Source organism: Amia ocellicauda, chromosome 21 (assembly GCF_036373705.1).
Source record: "Amia ocellicauda isolate fAmiCal2 chromosome 21, fAmiCal2.hap1, whole genome shotgun sequence".
NCBI lineage: Eukaryota > Metazoa > Chordata > Actinopteri > Amiiformes > Amiidae > Amia > Amia ocellicauda.
Window position 1 is genome coordinate 6,721,086 of NC_089870.1, and position 25,522 is coordinate 6,746,607.

A 25,522-nucleotide genomic window follows, 5' to 3' on the forward strand; every position below is an offset into this window, starting at 1 on the left:
TGCTTAGCCACTCCATTGGTTCCCTGTGGTACCATCAGAGATCTAGTCGCACTATAAGGTATTCCACCACCTACTGCCTTCAGTGATTGGTCAGACAGAGGGTCCTTTTCTCTGGAAGCTGTTTCCCAGATAAACCACTAGGACTGTTCCCTCACTTGGTAGCTCTCACCGTCCTCGATATGTTCATGAATACCGCCTGGTGTAGTCATGAACACTAAACAGCTGTATAGTGGTCAGTTCTCACAAACATGCAAAGGGATATTCAATCTATATGATTTTCTTGTGCCTGACATGATTAATAAAATATAATGCTGAACAGGGTATCTTCTAAACAGAAATATATCTGAATATATCTAAATATATCTAAATGTAATACTTCACAGAGACATAAAGACATGAAAGGCTCAGTTTGATATACTGTAGATAAAGAATGTATGGTTTTCAAAACTTTTCTTATATAGAAACTGGTTGGTAATCTCGTAAGATGTATTCAACAGCACGAGAGGGTAAAGTTGTGCACCTCAGTGCATCATATCCAGCACAGTCATTCAGACAAGAAGAATGTCACAGCGTCTCCTGCTCCTGGTGTAACTGGCTCTGTCAGCATTCACGTCTGAAACTGCAACACTCAGTCAGACACTCACGGACGTGTCCTAATGGGATTCAGATGCCCTCCTCAGAAGTCACAATGATGAGAAACTACAGAGAACAGTCTACGCTGCCATCTTAAAGAAACGTTGCTTTCTTTTCCAGCTTTCCATGTCTTCGTTTTTTTTCTCCCTGGATACTGATTCTTGAACATGCAGCCATTTTGGCCAGCTAAATCTACAGGGACTAATCTGCCAGGAGCTCAACTGCACTAGAAGTACCCTTTCATGTAACACATGCATGATTCAACTGGAGTTCTGGGGCTGTGTGCATAGGACATGAACTCAAATCAATTCCATCAAAGTAAAACCAAATTCATTGTCATACAATAGAAATTGTTTCAAAAAAATGAAAAAAGTAAATAAAGAAGTGATCTGGTTGCTGTACGATTCAATTACACTAACAATTAACTAGGTAGCACAACAATATGAGATGTAATTTATAACCGGACAATCTGAATAGTTGGCTAGTAGTATTTATGCCAACAGAAAGCAATGAACTGAGTTAAACTCCTCACTCATGTCACATGCTTTTACAAATACATCCCTTGATTCAGCCATTGCCTTAAGGACTGTGAAATAATAACATGTAATGATCTCTTGCACTTTCTTAAGGAACTTCCCCTCTCTGGCAATAATATTTTCCTTCAAAGTACATTATTTACCACAGACTAAAGAAAAACAATTATGGAAAACACTTTGCTTTTCCACAGAGAGACGAAAAGGTATCCTAATGTGCCTGCAGCTTACATGATGTGAATGAACTCTGACAAGGTAATAATAATAATAATAATAATAATAATAATAATAATAATAATAATAATAATAATACAGAATCCCTTCCCCCAATCCCAATTTCCTTCAACCCTGTTTCTCCCTGTATTTGTAACTTTTAGCAGACTGGATGTCCTATTTTGGGACGGATCATTTTCAAAATCGAGGGGAGGAACCCACCATGTGACAGAGAATGGCAGGAGCGGTGTTGGTTGTGGAGCAGCGAGAGAGACGGGAGGGGGAAAGGAAGAAGGAGACAGCGAGAGAAGGAGGAGAAGAGTGTTAGCCGTCTGGCCCAAGGAAGGGGGAGCGCGGCCCGTTACTGCACCTTTTTGCAAACTCATGTCCACCATTCGAGGATCGGCCAGCTCCAGAAAGAAGTTCTTGTTTTTCTCGTACTCCTCGTCGTCAATAACTTTCACCTGAATTGTTTTGCTGCGAGAGGAGAGAAACAAAAGGGAAAGGGGGGAAATAAGGAAGAATGAAAGAAACAGAAAAAGAAAGAAAGAAAAAAAAGAAAAAAAAACAAGAAGGTCACAAAGAGAAATCAGTGTGTGTGTGTGTGTGTGTCAAGAGAGAGAAGGAGAGAGTTGGGAGATGAAATGGTTAAAGGTGAAAGGTCTCCTGAGGTCACGTTCCAATCACAAATCCCTGAGACATGTTCTTCTCCAGCACACTAGCTGAGCCTATTCCTCTTTGGGCTGCAATGACAAAAGCCTGACACAATCACATTAATCACATGTACTGTCATGATATCTGCTTTGTTTTGGCGTTAACCCTTTACACCACGGTCACCCAAAACAGCAGAACATTTGATGGTTGGATGAAAAAGAGAGGTTGACTGCAATCCAGGCAAGTATGTGTATGCAAGTACGCTCAACTTCATTTACATATCCTGGAAAATAAAACTTGTAATGAAGATGAATTGCTAGACCTTGATTATTTTACAGCAGCACAGAATTGTATCTGATTGAAATGAGGTAGTGGTGTTCAACAGTATTCCCAATATATTAACGCATAGACATTCAATATCGGACACAATGTGTCCCTTGGGGATAAAGGCACTTATTCAATTGACTAGTTGAAGGAGTCGCTGATGGACAAAATAAATAGTTCAGCTGAAAGTGTATATTTCGGCATGGTTCCACCACATAATGCATGTTGTACAGGTTCAGATCCACAAAAAGACATAGCACTCAAAGCTATTAAAAGAAATTTAGATTTGGCTAAACTTTGAATAAAGATATTTACAAAGGTGTTATCCAGGCTAGAATGTATCCTGTGAGAAATGTAGGTAGCAAATCTTCATAAATGATTCACCGAACTACACTACCATTCAAAAGTTTTAGAACACCCCCATTTTTCCAGGTTTTATTGAAATTTAAGCAGTTCAAGTCCAGTGAATAACCTGAAATGGTACAAAGGTAAGCGAGAAACTGCCAGAGGTTAAAAAAAAGGCTTAGGTTACCAAAAACAGAAAAATAATGTAACTATATAATTTCAGAGTTATATACTGTTACTACACCCTCTTAAGCATTATTCGGCAGTGTTACATGCATCTCCTCTGCACAGAAGTTACACTGTATTCCTACAATGCGCACATCTTTTGAAAGCTTATTCCCTTGGCTAGCAGCGCGTTTCATTCTCAAACACATCCGATTTACATTTTCCGTCATTTTGAGCTCTCTACGGGTGTGTGTTGCTTCTACCGAAGCCTGGATGGTGTTTTGATCAGTAGACTGTCTGGTTCCAGAATATGTCATAATTGTCAATATTTTCTGAGATTTTGTATTCCTACTCAGACCAAGTATGCGGGGGCTTAAAGGGTTACATTTTTTTAAGCAAAACGATTCCATGATTTCTTTTTTTTTATCTCCAATTGTTTATTTGTTCTTTGCTTTAATTTCAGAGTACATTGAGACATTAAACTGCGTACTTTTCAATAAAAACTGGAAAAATTGAGGTGTTCTAAAACGTTTGACTGGTAGTGTATACTAACCAACCTCACCTGACAGGACAGTGTAGTTATGTAACTGCACAATGCATACAAACACATACACATGCACACCCACACACACAATACAGCAAGATATGGTGCAATACTTTTTCTTAATTGAAAAATTTTAGAAGAATGAATAAAGAGTTTGGCGGCTAGAGTCTGCCAAGGCCGACATGCTGCTATCTGTATGTTTTTGGCAGGGAAGATCGAGAGAAAATTATACATCCAGGAGAGAAAAAGTATTTAATCTGTTGTGTTTTGTGGGACAGCCAAAGTGTAAGATAATAACACAAAGCAAAATGAAGGAAGACGCCCCCCCACCCCAGTCAGCGCACAGTGCAGCATTTGGTTTGCTATTGCATGAATTGGCTGGAGTGCTCACAGAAACCTTTTATTTTATTTATCAGACAGCAACACCTCCCCCACAGCCACCCCCGCCACCTCCACCTTGCCTGTGTTTCTCCTGTCATCGGAGAAGGAGGAGATCTTCAGATGACATTACAGCTTTCTGATTAAACCATTTATAAAGAGTAGACTATTCCCTGTTCAGAGACGCCAAGTTATTCTGTAATCAAGGCAGTAATTTGGGGAGTCTGTGAGGGGTCAGACAATCAATGTGATGAGAGCGTGCGCATCAATCAGACACACACTGCTCAGCATTAACAACGCAGATGGATTTTCCTCCTCACTAAAACAAATCATCCCTTTGTAAAGCAGCAAGACACACAGCCTTCCTATGCAAACATTAATTCCCTTTTTTATATATCCTACATATCATCCGATTCTTTCTGTATGGGTGCCTTGGAACCTCTAAGCTCTGGGGGAGATTGTTTTAAAAGCCGTTGCGAAAAGATATAAACCAAAACAATTACTTATTTTATTTTATTTTTTTCTTTACAGCATCTACTACAGGCATTTGTTTGAGATTAAGCTGCAAGATGTCTGAACACTGATTCTAAAAAGCAATCTCTTAATGGATTAGAGGACCACCTTGTATCATCTGCATATTCATGTTCAGTTCAGTTCCTACATGCTGCATTCCCTATTATCTATATTCTGGGAACTCTTTGTTGTCATTTCTGCTTAGATTGTTATTTTTCATGCTAACTAAGTGTTTCCCACAAACTAGGGGTTGAAAAGATTTCTCATCCCTGATTACAAGGAAGCGCTGAGAAGAAACAAATTAGTGTCAGAGCTCAAAATTCAACAGTAGCAGTGTTTCGATTGTATGCAAGATTCTCCTTCTGTTTCTCTGGTATTCGGACTTGTAACATTATTCAAATCAGAATGAAGTGAAACTTTCACATGGGTATGAAACCTAACGTTGACCTTCATCTGTATATTATGTTTACAAAAAAAACTGAAACACAACTTAGTCATTCTATGTGCAAGCGAGAAGGCACAGGTTAGCACTTTGCAATTTGCAGGTAGATCAAACTTTTGATTTTGTGTAAGCGTTAATTTGTCAGTGCATCATGAGGAGGTGTTTCCATTGATATTATCAGTGTACCAAGGCAAAGAAAAGCGAACAGAGGTCAGAGACTTGCTGGGAAATAGTTGCCAGACAACGGAACTTGATAAACACAAATCTACAGGCACAGTCTAAAGATATGGTTTACCATTTCAGTAAAGCAGACTACAAAGCAATGCAAGCAATGCTCAAGAGAAGTGGACTGGGGTCAAATATGTATGAAACCAGCAAAGAACAGATGGTTCCATTCAAGAAATGTATTGCTAGGAGGCACAGTGTAAATGCATCCCAAAGGTAAGCAAATCAAAGTCTAGGACAAAGTGGCTTAAATGGTTTAATATACCAGGGATATCAGAAGAAGGAAACACATTTTAAGGATGCATGGAAAGGGACCATGACTAAAAGTGAACTGAGCTCACTAAATCAACAATTACTTGAGAAGAGCCAAGAGAAACACAGGAACCGCAACAACAACATTTGATGAGATGGAAATTGTGTCAGATGTTGGCTGTTTCTAAAAACTTGTTTTTCTACATAGATCAAATAATTTGCTTTTTGTGCTGCAACAGTAGATGCCATACAAGGGCCTGCAGCTCCTAAAATTGAGTTTTAAACTGAGGTTCAGGAAGAGGACAACCCCAATCTCGTGCCTGACTTCCGCCTGCCCAAGCATAAGTATCTGGAAACACACGCATTTTCCCAGCATTCATTACTTTGCTTTACCTCCTCCACTCCAAACACTGCCTTTGCAGCAGCTCCTTGACTCATTCCTGGAGGGAACCCTGGGGGGGTGTTTCAATGGCCTTGTCCTTATAGCCAGGTCATCGTTCCCTTAGTCAAGCGAGTCTAAGCCAAAATAAACTCTATTGACAGTCTACTCCATACATCTATTGGGGTTTGTCTGAACTCCTGAAACCCAAAATAGATCAAACCACTATGCATTGGGTGTCAGTTCCTTTGAGGGCTTTGAGTCTGAGCTGAAACTCAGTGCTTAGGGTTTGATTGGAAATTGCAAAATCTGAGAGCAAAAAAAAATACTTAAAGGGCAGGGCGTGGTGGTCTTAAAGGAGGCAGGAATTAAGGACCTGCAAAGAGGTAGACCAGGAGCCAAAACCTGCACAGAAGCCACTTCACCAAGATTGCACAGATACATTGCAACAAGAAAAGGACTGAACTGGGCTGCGTGGGCAAAGCCAGGTGATAATAGGATTCACTTTAGAGCTTTCACACCTCGCGGACACTGGAGAATTTCAAACTGGGTTTCCGTGTAAAAAGATAATCATTTCAAAGAATTGTCATGCTGTTGTCAACCAGACAACACTGATACTGAATTCTATCACTCACCCCTCCCTTGTACTTCAGCTCTCCCCAGCTCCCTCAGCCTCACTCCAGATTTAATTAGGATGCTTCTGTGAGTGCAAACGCAGGGTCTTGGATCAGCATTGTGAGGATGGTCTTCCTTGAGATGTCTGGTTTAGATATAATGGAATTGCCGCTTGGGGCCGGGGGTAAATTAAAGTCTGAATAACCTGGCAACTTGGCTTGATAATTTATCCTAGAAGCGTTTACCAAGACATATCTTTTTATTCTCCTAGTCTTTTATTTTAAAGGACAGTGACAGTTTAATTAAACCATAGGGTGTTAGTCACCCAAAGTAAATGAGGGGGAAATGCAGGGTAGAAAACCATGGTACATATTCCAAAGAAGTGGGCTTCTTGTTTGGTGCCTTTGTTAAGTAACAGAACTCAGTTTCCTGTGCTTCCCACAAAGCACCTTTCTCAAGTACTAAAATAATGTGAGGGGGAGGGGGCAAAACAATGTAAGAAAGCACAGAAACAAGGAAAACTCCTTCCACTGCATTACGCACTGGGACACTAAAACAGCAAGCATGTTTTGAGAAGGCTTCGACTCAAGCAATATTGACATCTACTGCAGGGAGTGCACTTCTTAAAAGCCTAACAATTCTCCCAGACCCTGTAAATTGGTATGTAAAGGCATGTGGATAAGGTTATAGAGTTTTGGAAAGTATAAAGGGACACACTGACTTTGGAGGCAATAGAAGCACCAGCTGAAATTTTAACAAGGTGTGACTTGACTGTCAGGGTTTAAACTTCAAATCTTTTCTCCTTTCTTACTTTTATCTCCCCTTTCAAAAATCCATCCTCCCATTTTTATGCTTTGCAGTGAAGTTCGCTAGTCCGATTCAATAAATGGAAACCCATTAAAAAAGAAACACACAACACAGTAGCCTTATGGGAAATCAGTGGCAGGATTCAGCAGACCTCGTCTCTTAAACACCAAGGGAGCCCACAACACCAAAGCCCGTATTCATAAAGTCTTTCGGCCACACACAGTTAGATGTGCAGTGCCTTTTTCCTTACTGGAAATCATTTCTTACTCAAATGTTTGCTTTTGCAGAAGCCTAGGGTCTGTCTCTGTGTCATTTATTCACTTCGTCCACAGATTACCCATATTATTTATATTAATATTATTACTATTACATTTGAAGTACTGAGCACTGGATGTCAGTGAAGTAATCTGGCTCCTACTGTGTATAAGTCATCCATACTGAGCAAACAAATATACAAGAACCTTATAAGAGAGATGATGCATTTGAGATCCTATTTAAAGTTTCTCCAAAAGGTGGCCAGGCAACTTTTCAAGAGCTACACCTACAACACAGATCTGACAGCCACTGCCAGCACACCTACCTAGCACAGAGAGTATGCTTTTATTTGAAATCATTTTGATTTAATTAGTGTGTTTATTGACAGTTTGTTTTTGAATGCAATCATTTTCCATAATACTTTTGATATTGTGTTTTCATTGAATCTTCTGCACAGGCTGAGCACGCATTTTTCAATGGTTTAGGTACTATATCCCTTGACTAACCTTTTTAATTTAATGTACACCTTTTAATTGTCCTTAAAATTCAAAGAGGATACATTAGCTATAACTATGAAATTTGGCTAAACGTCAGAAACAGGGCAAAAGGTCATAACCTGAGGCACTGAGATGGTTGTTACTGAGTGTGTGTGTGAGAGAGAGAGAGGGGAAGAGAGATTTTACAATGAGCTCATAAGCTACTTGAAATCCACAAGCCAAATGGCTCCATGGAGACATCTCCATTCCCAAATCTCTACCTCATCTATCCTGACTAGTTATTACATTTGTTTTTCCTTTTTTACAAAGAGGTCAGTGACTGGGAATGACTTCAATTTGAAGTCATGGATAGCACATGGATAACTCATAGGAATTCACCAAGTCAGCAAGTGCGTATTAGTGTAAATGCATTGTGATATACACCATAATTGTTGAATTCATATTATTTTCACCTCATTCCTGAACACATGGAGAGTGCCGAAGTGATTTTGAGACAGAATAAAGACAAATTTTATATCTTTGGATTCCTGGTATCATGACATCCTTACTTCTCTAGTTCAGTTTACTGCAATTTGAAGTACGTAATTGAGAGTGATTTTATTTCTGAAAAGGGGAAATCTTTACAGGGGTCCAGGTGTACAAACTGTCAGAGCAAAATTGATTGTACGAAGGGTCAACTGCAAAGTCTAAGCCCACTGCGGTTTAACAATGATAAAGTGTTTCAGGCCGATTCCTTAGCTGAAGAACATGCCAGAACAGGGGAGTTTTTCATTTCAGTACAAACTAACAAAAGTAATGGCACCAACCAGCTGGATTAAAGAGTGCTCGAGGAATGCGTGTCTTTTGACTTTGTGCAGGACTGGCTCTCAGGCCCCTCCCCGCAGTGCCTGTGCATGTCGAAAGAGATTTTTAAAGCGCCCTTGTCCCCCCCGTGCCTAGTTGGCATCTCATTTGGCTTTGATGGCCATCCTAGACATGTGTCACCTTCAGAACCTCTGTCCCCCTACACACACACACACACACACACACACACACACACATACACAAATGTGCATGAGGCTGCCTTCACACAGATCTCTACTGGGACAAACATCCTACACAGAGAGGATGTCATTGAGGAGACAGGCTTCGGTAACACAATGCAATCAGGGGCCTTTGTCATTGGCACTGCTTTCACAATACAGATGAAGTAATTGTCTGTGTGTTATATAACAGCTGACTGGAATACTGCTACTGCATGGACTACATAACTTAGGACACAAGCTTGCAGGGCCGCCTCTCCTGCCCACACTCCTATTCCCCATTTGAATTAGTGTGAATCCCTAACTGTTACAGCGATGGCTCAGACTGTAATGCCGGCTCTGTGACCTTGTGACCTCGACCTTGTGTTGTGCTGTTTTTCACTCCCTCAATTGTAAACAAGTTTGTCTAGTGTCTTTAACCTTCAATTCAACTGCTCAAAGGGTTAACAACACGACAGCATATATCGCTTTTATTGCTTTTTCTTCCCCACCCTTGGAAAATAGTTCAGTTTGTGATATTTATTTTTTCTAACTAAGACATAAACAACCCACAAACAATTCAAAGAGCAAATGTGTTTTCTTGAGACATATCATTTTCTTTGGAAAATGACGATGCACCACGAAACCTGAGCAAACAAAGGGTTATTCGTTATCTGCATTTTCGTACCATGGCGATGTAATCAAATGTAGAAAAATGTAGAAATTCGGAATTTACGGAAATTCTGAAAAACTATGATGCATCAGTTACGTGCAGATTTACTGAAAAGTGCCTTGTATGCTCTCATAACTGTCTCCCTGTGTTCAATATTTCAGCACAGAATTTATCCTTCCCATTATATGAATTGTTATTATAAGTATAAAACAACAATTTCCTTCTCTTAAAAAGATGGCTTAAGGTATCCCACTTAAGTACTCTGCTTTGAAGCTGTTCCCGACCTTCACTTGAGCTAAGTCCCTTCAAAATACTGGCTATTCTTCTCTTGTATCAATTGTGATGGACCAGATGGAGCTGAAATAGCTGAAGTTTCTCCACACAGCTCTGGTCCAGCTGGGAAGTGAAGGGTGGTTTATTGCAATCGGCAAATGCTACACATGATTATATTCGTCGCTTTCTCCTGTACAGTATAGCCAGCTGGCCCATATCCTAGACTGTGTCCCTGAGCCCCAGTGATGTGTCCTGACAAACGGAAGGGAAAATGTGAGTCACGCAATTTTTGAGCTAGGCAAAAAAATGAGAAGTAGGACAGGTCAGTTTTTTTTTTTTACAACCATAGTTATTCCCTTAGGTACAGGGCACTCAAAAGGGACATTCTTGTTAATTACAAATTGAGATAAACATATCTGGTGTACAGTACTGGTTATATAACACACTGTACCTGATGTCTGAGTATTTTTGACTGTTGTTAACCAATTAAAAAAAAAAGTTCTGAATGGGGCTTATCTCTGTCAAGATGGATTCCCAGAGGAAAATGCATCTCACCATATCTCCCTTCTCCACTCCACTCGGCAATGTCTTTCCAACATCTAAACTGAGATGGTGGAAAATCAAGATATTTGGCAAGCTTTTTTCTAGTGAACACATTACAAATACAGACGGGGATAGGAAAACTTTCAGGTGTTATAATTCATAGTATTTTGTGTCTCTATTTCAGTCAGTTATGTCTAATACAGTCATTGCTGTCTGCCCTATAAATCATGTGCATAACATATGCATAAGTGATTGTTTGTATATGGATTCATTCTCAATGTCTTTATTTGACCCTCAGCTCCCTTCTTATCGAATTCTGGTCTGTTTCTTAACTTTCTTAAAATCCTATTTACAACCATGAGTGTTTACTCTATGTGATAATAGTACCTAGAATATTGCATAAGTGATACCTTACTAAAGAAAACACTAAACAAACTATCCATCCTGGCTTTCGACAGCATAAACTGTGCAGTGGTAGCATCGTACATATCTATGATATTATACTGCTTTCCTCTCCCAAATCTCAAAGGATGTCACCAATTTATTTTCTTGCCATGAGCCCCTGTCCTACAACCGTTAGTTCCTCTAAAAACAAAAGTTGTCTCTTACAGTTTGGAGAGAAGATGGATGACGCATTGTTCACAACAAAAGGAGTAAAAATAACGCATTTTTCAGCCTGCAGGCTGTCTAATTTACCATGTACAAAACATGTCACCCTGTCATGTCAAAATCGCTGGGTGCTGCTCAGGTACACAATGGTAACATTGGATTGCGTTCTGAACTTTGTGTCATTATCTTGCATTTTAAGATTTGGATTCTGAACTTGGCGAGGGTTGAGAACCAGAGGCGTGTGAGTGACATTTTCATAATTTTACAGGAAAGCAAAAACAAAACTTTGATTAACTGTGTTTTTCTACAGTGGCATACCATCAGGGCTTTCAGTGCCTTCAGTGAAATAGAATAAATCAAACGAAAGAAAAATATGTTGTATAATAAATTAATGTAAATAATATAACATTTTGACGATCATTAGTGAAAACGAATTGTAAATTAATCCTCCCATCGTCTTCCTTGTGCATTTTTGAATGGGAACAATAATAATTATCCCATCAAAAATGCTCAAATGAAGTAACTAGGTTAAAAATATGGTGTGTATAGCCCTGTAACCTTGGAGTGACTGCATGTGCCAATCATATTGTTGTTGGTGGGCTTTTATTTTCCGTTTTATGTAATTCAGGGCCTTCAGTTAGTTCCTGTCATAGACCTATGCACCAGGGGTTGGCGACATATTTGAAAAGAACCTTTCAGATTCCTTGAATTCAGGAGGGCTAACTAGCTGGCTTACTAACTTACAACAGGGAAATGGTGTCCATCTGTCGAGCGGACATCTTCTGCCATGAAACGGATGAAGACATATTTGAGGAATACAACACGGATAAACTTGCTAGATTTATCCATGGATATTAAATATGGCAAGAACACGAGTGATGTATGGCTTGCAGTGCGAGTGTAGGGATTGTAGTTCGCATTTATTTTCTGGTACTTGGATGGAGTTGTTTACTTTGTTGAGGTACAGTATGGGTGTGAGGCGGAGTATTTGTGTGTTTGTTAGTTCCAGTCTCTTTGGTTTCACACAGCATCCCAATTCCAGGAATATGTCTTGCTTCCTATAAAAAGACTACTTTCATCCAGATTGAAAAACTCATGTTTCAGCTGTGCTGCAGACATGCCTCCATGGACGAGGATAACAGTTATCTATCTATAGAGTTAATTATGATTTTTTATGAAATTATATAACAATGTACTTCAGAGCTGCAGTGGTGAGGTAGACTCAGGCATTTTATTGATTTATTTATTTTGGGATAAGACAGGGATTGAAGTCAGCGGATTTTACAATCCAGTCCATTGCACTGACAGGAAGTTAGTAGTTATTATCATTAAGAAAATAATTAAGGACGTGGAAAGCAGCAAAGTTCTCCTAAATAAGGGCACAGATTGTTGAGGAATGAAACGAATTGGAATAATAATCTCCATGTGAGATTCACCGCCAGTGAAACATCCTGGATAGAGAAAGTTATCATGGACACTTAAGCTTATTAATTCATTTCGGCTATTACCAACCTGCTTAGCACTGGGCCTTTGCAGAATGACTGCATTTCTGTACATATTTATGTGGATATTATTCAAAAACTTTGTTTTTCAAAAGCATTGTTCCATTGTTTCATACATGCTTTCTGGCACCCCAACAGTCACCTACGTCCAATAACAGTCCAGAATTTGGAAGCAGAAACTGATGTACAGAAGGACTGTGGGTGAAGACTACACTGCCCCTCCCCCAAAGACACACACAGCCTTTTCTTACTCTATATTATTGCTTCCCAGAAGAAAAGCTAACCATATCTTCTTCAAAAATGTACTAATGAAGTTGACAAGAAAGCCAGTTTACAAGTATATATATATATATATATATATATATATATATATATACACTCACCTAAAGGATTATTAGGAACACCATACTAATACTGTGTTTGACCCCCTTTCGCCTTCAGAACTGCCTTAATTCTACGTGGCATTGATTCAACAAGGTGCTGAAAGCATTCTTTAGAAATGTTGGCCCATATTGATAGGATAGCATCTTGCAGTTGATGGAGATTTGTGGGATGCACATCCAGGGCACGAAGCTCCCGTTCCACCACATCCCAAAGATGCTCTATTGGGTTGAGATCTGGTGACTGTGGGGGCCAGTTTAGTACAGTGAACTCATTGTCATGTTCAAGAAACCAATTTGAAATGATTCGACCTTTGTGACATGGTGCATTATCCTGCTGGAAGCAGCCATCAGAGGATGGGTACATGGTGGTCATAAAGGGATGGACATGGTCAGAAACAATGCTCAGGTAGGCCGTGGCATTTAAACGATGCCCAATTGACACTAAGGGGCCTAAAGTGTGCCAAGAAAACATCCCCCACACCATTACACCACCAATTACCAGCCTGCACAGTGGTAACAAGGCATGATGGATCCATGTTCTCATTCTGTTTACGCCAAATTCTGACTCTACCATCTGAATATCTCAACAGAAATCGAGACTCATCAGACCAGGCAACATTTTTCCAGTCTTCAACTGTCCAATTTTGGTGAGCTTGTGCAAATTGTAGCCTCTTTTTCCTATTTGTAGTGGAGATGAGTGGTACCCGGTGGGGTCTTCTGCTGTTGTAGTCCATCCGCCTCAAGGTTGTACGTGTTGTGGCTTCACAAATGCTTTGCTGCATACCTCGGTTGTAACGAGTGGTTATTTCAGTCAAAGTTGCTCTTCTATCAGCTTGAATCAGTCGGCCCATTCTCCTCTGACCTCTAGCATCAACAAGGCATTTTCGCCCACAGGACTGCCGCATACTGGATGTTTTTCCCTTTTCACACCATTCTTTGTAAACCCTAGAAATGGTTGTGCGTGAAAATCCCAGTAACTGAGCAGATTGTGAAATACTCAGACCGGCCCGTCTGGCACCAACAACCATGCCACGCTCAAAATTGTTTAAATCACCTTTCTTTCCCATTCAGACATTCAGTTTGGAGTTCAGGAGATTGTCTTGACCAGGACCACACCCCTAAATGCATAGAAGCAACTGCCATGTGATTGGTTGGTTAGATAATTGCATTAATGAGAAATTGAACAGGTATTCCTAATAATCCTTTAGGTGAGTGTATATATATATATATATATAAAAAAAAGCTCTTAAGGTTTGCAGGATTTGTGTCTCTTTCTTGTTAAATTAATTTAGATTTAGATACATTTAGATACTAAATGTCAGTTAATCTGAAAAGATTAGCTAAATTACATTTCAGCAAGGCCTAAAATATGAACCCTTACTGCCGTTGTGATACAACAATTGGAACTCTAACATAACCACAAACGGGCTGCATTATTGTCCATGGCAGTATCTACTCTGCAATTCAATTTCCTTGTTGAAAAATAACGATAGAAAAATATTGTAATGTAATTTTGTTCTGTATCATATTTGGGATTTTTACCTCCACAGCTGGTAGCCTTTATATAATATGAAAAATAAAACATGTTGTGTTCGAAAAGCAGATCATATTTTAAGAAAATGTACCCTAAGTTAAATTACCAGTAAGGATAGAAAACATTTGTATTATTTATTTCCTTCCTAAATGCTAAATGCTAATTCACCACTGAGCAGTGGTATGTCAATGTCTTTTTTTATATTTCTGAACTTGTAATGAACCACAAAACCATTTCCACCAAGTATAATGTGCTTTCTGCTAAAGAGCGAAGAGTTCATGAACCAAAGACCATACCTGTTATACTAGTATAGCAATCTTCCAGTGAAAGGAGGATCTGACTGGTCATTCAAACATGCAGGCCTCTGTAGAGATCAACTGGCAAACAAGGACAAGAAGATAAAGAAGCAATCAACAGGAAAAGACTTAGGAAATTTTTAAACATTTGGAATCTGATCTAATGACATTTCAATAAGGAGACATGTTACTCAGCGCACAATAACAAATTAAACTGAAGTTGGCCACACAATGGACCACGCATGAGGGTACAGTAATGTTAAATACAAACAAGAAAGGCCAGAAGGCTGTCCCCGGGGGCTGTTGTTTGGATTGTGGGATCGAGACATCAGCAATCAGTCCTTCCAGCACATCTTTAGCCAGGAAATATACAGAATCAAAAATTAGCAAAGGAAATGTTGCAGTTGCCAAGGCAATTAAAGAATACCGTACACACGTCATACAATATCACATGACCAACCTTCTTATATAAATACATATTAAAACACTTTTACTGTCTTTAGCACACCTGACCTTTACTTCTACTCTCCACAGATCCTTCAACACCTGGATGAAGTTCTGGACATAGCCACTCAGGCAGAACTGATCACTCCCATCTCGGTCACACCGTGAAATGTGTTACGTTCATCTCGTTCATCTCCTGAGGAGAGGAGGCCCTGGTAAAGGATATGAAATGAGATAGCACCTTGTGGTGAGGATTGATTTTTATCCTTTTTTTCTTTTCTTCTTGTGGTTGCTGTTGTTGCGCTTCAGTAAAAGGTGGTGACATGTGGGAAAGTGGCTGGAGAGAAGCGTCAGAATTGTTTTACACCTTGAACACCGGCTGCCCCTGGCCACAGCAAGTTGACAAACATTGCTGCACAGACCGCCTGACCCACAGTGTTCCTGTAGTGCCTGTGATGGGCTCAGCCTCCCCGTTCATAGTATACTGTATCAGATACTTGAGTGGCTTGATATTTAGGAGAACCGGTACAATAATCGGTTTCCTGCTAGAGTACAAATGGTTTACTCTTCACTTGAGTCCTGTCATTGCACTAAACTGTACTGTTGGGTATTTCTCTGGAGAAAATAAGACTCTAAATTTACAGCATGGCCTGGCTCTTTCCATTTCAAAAAACAAAAACGTGTTTAAGAAGTTTCAACGTCCCTGTTTTCCTTTCCATGTACAGTGTTCAAAGAATAGAAGGTAAAACTGGGGTTTAACACAACAGGATAGTTATAATATACCATAAATCTGACTAAAGAAGGCTATCTGTATTATGTCTATGGAACATCTGTGCTACAACGTGAATTAAGGTATTCTAGATCAGGGGCAGCCGACCTAATTGTAACAACTAAGCAGTAGTACCTACATCCTCTGTACAGTTTTACTGCATTTGCTGTCTAGTCTTTCAGGCCAAGAAAGACATTCCTTCATTTTGAGATTTTGCTTTGCTCAATTAGACGGAGAAATCCTATCTTGAGGTATACTTTGAAAGACAATTAAAATGTTGTGTTGTGGCTGTGAAGTGTCCTGCTTTTATATAAATGTACAAAATTCAAAGAGTTAGTATATACTATGATTTGTACCAATTATTATAATTTGCAGAAACTGGTTGCTCGCAAGCCACTAAAGACTTCTGTCTGCCAATCGTGCCACCGGCAGACACTTGGAGGGGACAGCAGGATGCTCTCCTGCACAAGGATGCGACTGAAAATGAGGGAGGGGATAAGGGTAATGATTTCTGTCATTCACCCTCTATATCACAGTCACTCACATGCTTCTTCCTTCAAATGATAACAGTAAAGCTCCCTGGGACAATAAAAATACTAAATATAGACATTGTCATCAATTGTGCTCATTAGAAACATTAGTAATCAACAGAGACCAAGAGGACAGGTAATCATAGTGTTGGGTAACACAAACCACACAGAGCTAACACATGAAGATACAGCTCATATCTCAAGTCCTGTGCAAGCATCCCGCTTGCCTTCTGAAATTCTCTAGATCTCTTATTTCTTGGTTTGCACATCTTGAAAAGAAGATGCCAGTGCTTCCTGTTAAATTAACATTACAGCTATTTCCGGCCTGTGTGGTCTATATGTGCATCTATATGTTACTTGCACACATCCCTGTGCACTGTACAGAGTCAGGCAGGCTGCTGTCTGAGATTTGTGTTGAAAATGAAAAGAAAATGTCAGACGTCTGCTATGTCTAGCCTCGGTTGCTGGGTTGCAGACTGTCGCTGTGATCTATACTCTGTAGGGCAGACTCAGCAGACTCAGATTTGAACAAAGCTCAATACTACACCTGCCTTCCATTTCTATTGTGATACTGGTCTCTAGCGTTGCATAAGCACTCTCAAGAGTGTCTGTTATAGATCATCTCTGAACAGACTTTGATCGCATTTGATTGCATGGCGACTAATTACATGACCGGGAGGCCAGGTCTTTCAGGCCTGGTTTCCGGGCTGGTTTATGCCACTGCTTTTGTACATAACCAGTCTGTATGTCTGATACTCTCATGGCATTTGTTTAGACATTTTGGTGTTTGTATTACTGCCACAGCTATGTATCCTGATCTATTTGTTGAATAAAACAAGATGCATCACAAAATGTGGCCACGGTCAACGGCCATATATTCATATTGATCTGTGCGATTAAACAAAAGGAGCAGAACGAGTATGTCTCCGTTTTATGCCTCTATATTTCTGCTTCTCTCCGCAGAGAATCCGAATGTTTGCCACAATGATTAAATGTCTCATTATTTTCCAAAGAGTGTGCTGTGTGCGCACGTGAGCGGAGTAGCAGAACTAGAAATACAATTAGCAGTGAAGAATTCAGAAATGGCTTTCTTGTCCCTTTTTCCTCCCTCGCATGATGTTATGTGATGCTAGTCAAAGGGAAAAGTCACCTTTTTTTTTCCATGTTATATCGAGAACAAAAATGTCTAAATGGTTCAACGCATCACTAATTAAGCAAATGTTGCCAGCTTAGGAAAAAATAAATATATATTTAGCAGCTCCTTGAGGACATACAAAAGTGTATAACTGATTGAGCAGTATGTGGCATCCTTGCTAAAAATAGCCATGTAACATGAATTTTTCTTGGCAGGGACTTTTACTTGCATTCCCTCTAGCTTTTAAAAAGCAGTCGGTGACTACTACTGTGAAAAAAAAAAAAAAGATTCTATTTTAGTGCAAAAATAAAACACAGCACCACAATGTAAAACATGGCTCTTTGTGTTATACTTGAAGTGAAACAAGGGGGTGCCGCCAATATTTTGCCTAAGAGACAGTGTCTGCTGTCTTTAAATTAATGACTGTCGAGTATAGTATTTTTAGTTTTTTGTGAATTTGTAGAATGAACCGCTGATGGTGAATTTAATTGATAGTTGCCGTTTCTTTAAGAAAGAAAGAATTTTGAACAGATGAAGTCAGAACTGTGAAAATTATAACTTTGTCCCAAAAATAATAGCTTCTACATTTGCCAGAGAATCTGTGCCATTGATAATTATCGCACATTTGTTGGCCCTTTAACAGTTCTATAAGTGCTCTAATATACAATATCACAGTCTATTGTGAGCTATGATTTGGGGGTTTTGAAGTGCTACTCTAATGCATTAAAAGTAAATGTGTCTCGGCCAATCCTCACTGGGAATGGACAGTGGTTTACTTTGATCTGCTCTTTTTTTGTGGTGTTGTCACAGTCTCTACATCGGGATTGTGGTCTATATAATATTGCAGCAGCCAGCAAAGAAAAACTGAGGAGTGTCCTTATTGTCTCAACAGTGCCGTGTATTCTGAAGTGTGTTAATTATCAATGCTCTGGAAGCCAATGAAGAGTATCCTCATTTTCAAGAAACTGATTTTGAAATAGAAATGCATGTCAGCGTGTTGTTAAGTATAACGAAAAGGTGCTTTCTGATGTCGCTGCGTTATTTCACGGGTCACTGCGATTGAAGCGATTGAAGCTGGCCTGCAGTCGGTCTCGTCCGCAATGATATGCCAGAAAATGGGACCGGAACTCCACGGTTGTGCAAGTCAAACTAGGTTTCAGACACTCCTGGGGTTAATTGCTGCAAAACTGAGATCAACTGCGACATATTCCCTGTCAAATCATTCTACTTTCCTAATGAATGAATTCAGTATGTTAGGATGTCTTGATGGCAGACAAAAGAAATACTGTTTTATTGGGAAAGTATTTTACAATACAGATAAAAACATTCAAACAAATTTTAATACTTATGATTTAAAATTTGTTAAAATCAATATTCTAAAACCACTTAAAAATTAAGTGATTAACAAAACACATAAACTCAAATAAACGTGCAATAAATCAAATAAACCTGTGTTCAGGGCAATACTGCCAAATAAATCCATTAAACAAATAAACAATATGGTCAAATACAAAAGAAAGCACTGGATGCATCAAGTAGGGTGCAGACATATAAAATAGATGTTTCTTCCCCTGCAGCTTTGTTAACAAATCCACCTGGCATTGTGTACTCAAACCCAGGGGGGTTGCTGATACTTCCTCTCAAATATCTTCATTTGTATGCAATTGGATTATTTTGCAATTGCGACCTAATTTGAATGCCACTTTGCCACATGTTCAATGGTGTTGTATTCTTAGTTGAGTGCAATGGCACTGTGTCTCATTCTCATTTCATTGCTCTCTTCAATTTTCCCAAGATTCATTGCAATACATTCTGCCACACCAGTTCAGAGTGCACTAGAGTTGATAGAGCAAACCTCGCCTTGGTTACCTTCTTCTTGATTATTTTGATTTCTCTTACTTTCCACTCTCAATCCCTTTGTCAATATTTATGAATATTTCAAGACAGGATGGAAATACAATGTGCACACAAAGTGTCACTGGGATTGAGAGGAATAAAACAAAAACTATGGTAGTTCCTCCGTCTTGTTCACTCAAACTCTATGTGCCACTTTCTTACAGGGTCACTCTAAAGTCCTTGCTTGTGTGCAGATATCTCCATCTGAGATCTCCCAGCTTTGGAAAGGCAATATTCGCAATGGAGATGCCTGCATTACTCTACACACTGGGTACCATGCATGCCATCATAGAAATCAGAGGATTCCAGAGAGTTGACAAGCAGCTTGCCAACACACTTAACAGCTGCACAAATAGCTGAACCTGTCGGAGCTACTTCTAAATAAAACTGATATATTGTTTTTCCACATCAGATCCTTTATCCTTTCCTCACCGAAAGGCAATTGCTAAGCCTGGGAACAATTACATGGTGCTAATTTGCAAATCCTCTGATGACACCAAAAGCTCCCAGGGACCTCTTCTGAATGCTTTCAAGTTCAGCGCAATGTACACCACACAGGGTGTCTTCCTAATCCCAGAATTTCTGATTTACTGGGCTACCAGTGTGTGTGGCAATGCAGGGCTGAAGGCAGTAAGAATCTGTTGTACACAACAAAGACAGGTGATAAATACAGTCACTTAGATATAGGGGAAGGCATGTAAAACCCAATATCTGTATGAATTGTTTTTCTGATTGTGCCCCCCCAAACATATTAGCTGCACGACGCCAGATTATGACAATAAAGTGAGTGCATACATGTGTCTATGTGTGTGTGTGTGCGTGTGTGTGGTGGGGAGGTGGCACATGGAGACAAGATTACTCCAGAAAGATGCCCTAGGAAGGGCTGGAGAAAAGTGAAGAGCTTCAGTGAATCAGAAAATCTCCACAGGGGAGACACTCCTGACGTTTGAACAGACCGGGGCAGGAGTCAGACTCTGGGATCATGCGAAGCTCATCTCAGGAGCAACTCAGAAGCCATGGGCGGTAGACCATGTGAACTAAAGCTGGCAAAAGGTGGTGGTAAGCAGGCATTCATCGGACTGGATCAGATGTATTTATATATGTATATGTCCATGTGTATCTATGCAGGGCTAAACCAATGGCGAGGAAAAGAAAAACAATCTGGTACAGCTGAAGCCAAACAGAAAAAAAGAAAAACGACCAGTACACGATGGATGGAAGCAGCAGTGTGAGGTTGTGAGGAGGAAGGATCAGCTCGTGTGAACAGCCCCTTTATCCCGAGGAGCAGTAATGCGACTTGACACCAGCTGAAAGGAATGATTAGCATAATGCGCTGAGTTGCCATGTTCTTCTTTTTCTTCTTTAGGAGCTTGTCAAATGTGTCACACTTTTTTCATTTCTCTTCCCCCACCCCCTTCTCTCTCATTGCTTTCTCCTGCTATTTCCTGTGAGTGCCTTCACTGCTCACTTCCAACATTTCCACTGCCAGCAGGCCAAGCCACCTGTGCTTATTGCCCCTTTAGGAAAGCACCACTAGCCTCCCGCTTGCAGTCCCACTCCCAAAACTCAATTTTGCCCAGCTATCTTATGACCACCTCACCAGAGCTTGCCCTCCTTGGCATTAAGTCGACTGCAGCCAAACCTGTGACAGAAGCATGGAGACTAACAGGGGGTTCTCAAAGCCTTCTCCTTGAATCGCACCATTCCGTTTTCGCGCGTCTTTAAACTCGCGATCGGTGAGGGAAGTCAAATTAAGTGCGGAGGCAGATACCTATTTGGGTGCCCAGCGTGCGCTGTGCAGTCAAACAAACACAGTTCTTCCTCCAGATGGCCCGATTAATCTGACAATCATTTGAAAACTGTGCCTGCAATGTCTGGAAATAAAGCAGGCCCGCTTGAAGACTCTTCCAAAACATTTAAAGCAAAGGCAGGCAATCAGTAGTGCAAATGCAAATGCTTAAGGTACAGTATATGGAACGTTCAGCCTGCATTAGATCATCTCTCTAATCAATGTCTTGAAAACCTTAGCTCAGAGGTGTCGTAAATTGTTGTGGTTCAGCAGTAGCTTTACTGCAGGCAGGCACTTGAATTATGCTACCTGTTTTTTTTTGCAATCATGTGACCGCCCCTACATTATCCTACATGTCAACTGCTTTTGCACACTGCTGGACCTTAGCAGCCCAAAACAGAGAACAAAGAACTGCCATATGGTTTTAATTGTACAGATGTCCTAATCACAGAATGCACAACTTATCTGTTCAAGGGTTGCATGATGGGGAAAGAGGAAAATGTGACAGCAGGATATAGCCTTGTTCTTCAATCATGCCTTTTAGTTGTTTTTAATAAGGTCGTGAATCTATCAATAGTTTTTTTCTTATAGGGAGACGTTCCCAAAACAAATCACAAATAACATGTATGTGCATTCTGTATTGTTTGAACATAATCTCTCTTTCCAAAATCTGAATGCCTCTGACAGTGTCCAGAGCTGAATTGTTTAATCACTCGACTGGCATTGAACATCACTGAATCAAACAAGACTGCTGGGAGGTTTAATGGAGCACTGTCTGCAGAATAAATCCTGTAAAAAAGGATGCAATTTAAGCTACATAGAATGCTTGTGTAACATTCCCCTGCAGAAACGTGCATTTAACCTGCTCCGTGGCGTATCTAAACCAAAGATGCTTCCAAAGCTGATCGAAATTTCTCTACATGTCAGACAAATGCATTACCATCACAGAACTGTTTTTAATTAAAATTCTTAGACTTGTACAGTATCACTTCTCTAACAGCCAGAGACTGCATACATGGCCACTTTTGCTGAATTACAAATCCTCAAGGACTTTCTTCATTCCTCATATCCTGTGCAGCGTAGCATTGGGAATGGGCAGCCAAGAATTGAACATTTCTATCACTGGATCTACCGCCAGACTTGATAAGTCTATCTAACTGGCAATCACTGTGTGACTCACGGTATCTCTTGGCAATCACTTTCTCTTTAGTCTGCCGTGGCTGATGTATGACATGGTGCAGCCTACAAATAAGCTACTATGCCCTGTACTACTCTCTTGCTGTTTGGTAGATTGTAGATAGATCACACTGGTTTATACTGCAAACACGGGCATAGCAAAAGTGAAACTTTGCTAGAGAAGAGCATCACAGAATTGTGAAGCATGGGGGTGGATGGGTTTTGGAGTCTTGGTGCCCTTGTTAGAATGGATGGATTGCAAAATATACCAGGATATTTGAGTCCATAAACCTGGCATCATCTGTCAAGAAGCTCAAACTTGGCCTCAAATGAACTGGCCAGACTGAAAACAGCTCTGATATGTATCTCTTCTTCATCTTAGTGTTACCTTCCCCAGACTGGCACTTGATGACCCCAGTCCTGACAATTCTTCACATGCCAAGTGAAGGGGTTTAAAGTCCATCAGAACCCGTTTCCAAGACAAAACCATAAAAGGCACCCAATGTCACGGGGCGAAATAAAATCAACACAACTTCTCAAAAGTGACATTAAAGGTCATCTGCTCCCGCCGCCTTCAGCAATATCTAACGATGTGTCACAGAGCTGTCAACCATGGGCTAGTCTGCAATGCTGCTTCAACTTAATGTCAGCGTGTGGCTGCTTGTCTCTCGGAAATCTCGACCCCGATCCCCACCTCGCGCGGGGGCAGGGGAGGAGCTGCCCCGTGCTCCTGCACAAGATCTTTGGCCTCTGCAGTAGCTCTGAGTCTGCTTTTGCCAGCGCTGTGAATTGGACTGAACTGGGGTGCAAAATAGGGGTGCCTGTGTGTGTTGTGGGGGGATAGTGTAACATAACAGCACTATAGAGCTGTGAGAGCTGGATAATTTACTAGCAGCTTTCCAGTCTCCTTTTTTTTTTAAAGGAGACAACATTGGGCCCATGAAACACTCCTTGTGGCTACAATTTGGGAAATGAGGCGTCATATATAAAAAGGCAGAAAGGAAAATAAAATGAAGATGATGCACACTATTGCTTTTACTAGTGGGCAATAGTAATTGCGAACGGGCATACTTTGGTGTGAAGACGTGATCAGGAGAAACAAAAATGCTGCGACTCTAATGGTGTGGGCAGAGGATGACTGATAGCAAGGCGATGGCAAATAGAGTAAATCAAATATTAACATCTATTTTGCCATGGAATCCTCAGCAAAATGTTGATTTAGTTCTGGGTATGAAAATTCAGGAGAACGGACAGATCACAGACATCGTGTTCTTTATTATTTGGTAAAATCTTGATTCAAATCCAGTTGGAATTTAGTGTGTTACACATAAAAAAAGCTAACCTATTAAAAAAACTCATCATACACCAACAATCCAGAGGAATATCCCCACATAGTCTCACAGAACATAAGGAACCTGTCCATAATATTATGAAATATCAATTCATAAGCGTTTTGTTTTGTTTAATCGTCCAAGTCTTATGAATAACATCTCAGTTTAAGCATGCAAAACATTTATTTTTTGTCCTCACCCTTTCAGAAAAGGTGGGCAATGACAGGCTTGACAAATGGACTTCATTTGAAATGTCACTGATTTCAAAGGGTTTTAATCCAGTCCTGATCTTATACTTACTGCCTCCTGATGAAAAAATGATGACCTTTTGATACAACAGACACACATCATAATGTGGATGTTTTGTCTACCATCTTTGCTCTGTAATCCTTGAAATTAGTTATTCAAAAACATGACTGCAACATTTATTGACACTTAATTTAATTTAAAATACTGTACAATTTGAGATGAACATGTAACTTGTAGTTTAAAGGGGGATCCCAAGTCAAAAAAAGTATGGATGTCCTTTCTCTCTCTCTCTCTCTCTCTCTCTCTCTCTCTCTCTCTGTGCACAATTTCTGCCCCATCTCTCTCCAGCAGTGAAATGAAGATGAGAGAAAAGCAGGATTTTTGTCCTTATTGAATTCAAAACACTCTCCTCTTTCTTTCCCTGTGTCACCCATATTATATAACTGCCACGTGCTAAAAATAAAGCCTGCAATAGATTTGGGGGTAGGTGGGTGAGAGGGGATGGCGGGGGGGGCAGACAACATGTACACACATGCGCATAAACAGAGACGCGTACACACACACACACACACAGTTAGTGAATCATAAGACGTGCATTTAATGGGGTTACCATGGCAACTGCTGCTCCAGTAGGAGCTGAGCGGCTCTCTCTGTTCCTCGCGGACAAGCCCCCATCCCTCAGCGCCCTCTCTCTCTCTCTCTCTCTCGCTCTCTCTCTCTCCATCTCTCCAGTGCCGATACACCAGGGGGCCAGGGAAATGGCACTGACATGGTTTGTGTCTGTGTGACAGCCTGCCCCCACAGTAGTTCGTACAGTAAAGCAGTGTTTACAGTAGTGTGAACGACGGAAGCGCCACGTTGACAATATAGCCCAGCAATGTAGTACAACATTACAAACACTTTTATTTAGTTATTTTTGGCATTCAAATTCTGGCACATTAAAATAGGTGTCTGTCAGATACACAAATACACAAGGCCAGGCAGAAAAGGGAGGAAGCACAAGCACACGTAACGCTAAATTGCCTCTCGGCTCCACGGACGTCGTGAAAATACTCAAGGATCGCTTAAGCTACGTAGCTGATAAAAGGCAGACTTGTTCAACTCCGAACATCTCCTGCTGAAGCCCATGATCTCATTCTCTGTCATTACAGGGGCACCAGCAACGTCAAAACCCAACCGGCGTGAAGCAAGAAATGACTTCTTGGCATCAGTGACTGAAACGGAATCCAACCACCACCGCCGCCGACTTGTGACTTGTGGGAAGGGAAACTTGAAATAAAAACGCTCTTCTGTGCTTTGTGGATAGGGCCTGTGTGAATATAACTTCAACTGACACTCAAGAGCTTCTCAAAAAAATAAAACATAAAAAGAAAAGCTCAGCCTGGGGATTTTATTCCCTGCTCAGTTAAACTCACATGCTGGCAACGTCAGAAAACAGGCTCCTACAGGAGATTTGAGTTTGCTGTATTCACCACTAAACAAACTAGCAGCTTACATATACAGAACAATAAGGATATCAACTAAGCCATTTTTCTTGTGTCCTTTTGGGGTGTCTACAAAAATGTATTATATTGTTCACAGGAGCTCCTGACATTTCCAAGTAAAAAGAAAACGA

At 40.4% G+C, this 25,522-nt stretch overlaps 1 protein-coding gene across 1 annotated transcript in view; it reads right to left on the reverse strand.

The window, feature by feature from the left end:
- slc8a3 (solute carrier family 8 member 3) overlaps positions 1-25,522 on the reverse strand; it is a 95,837-nt gene that overhangs the window by 26,638 nt on the left and 43,677 nt on the right. Inside the window, exon 3 of the mRNA XM_066694192.1 lies at positions 1,750-1,856. Coding sequence (XP_066550289.1) covers positions 1,750-1,856 — 107 coding nt within the window. The remainder of the gene's footprint in view (positions 1-1,749; positions 1,857-25,522) is intronic.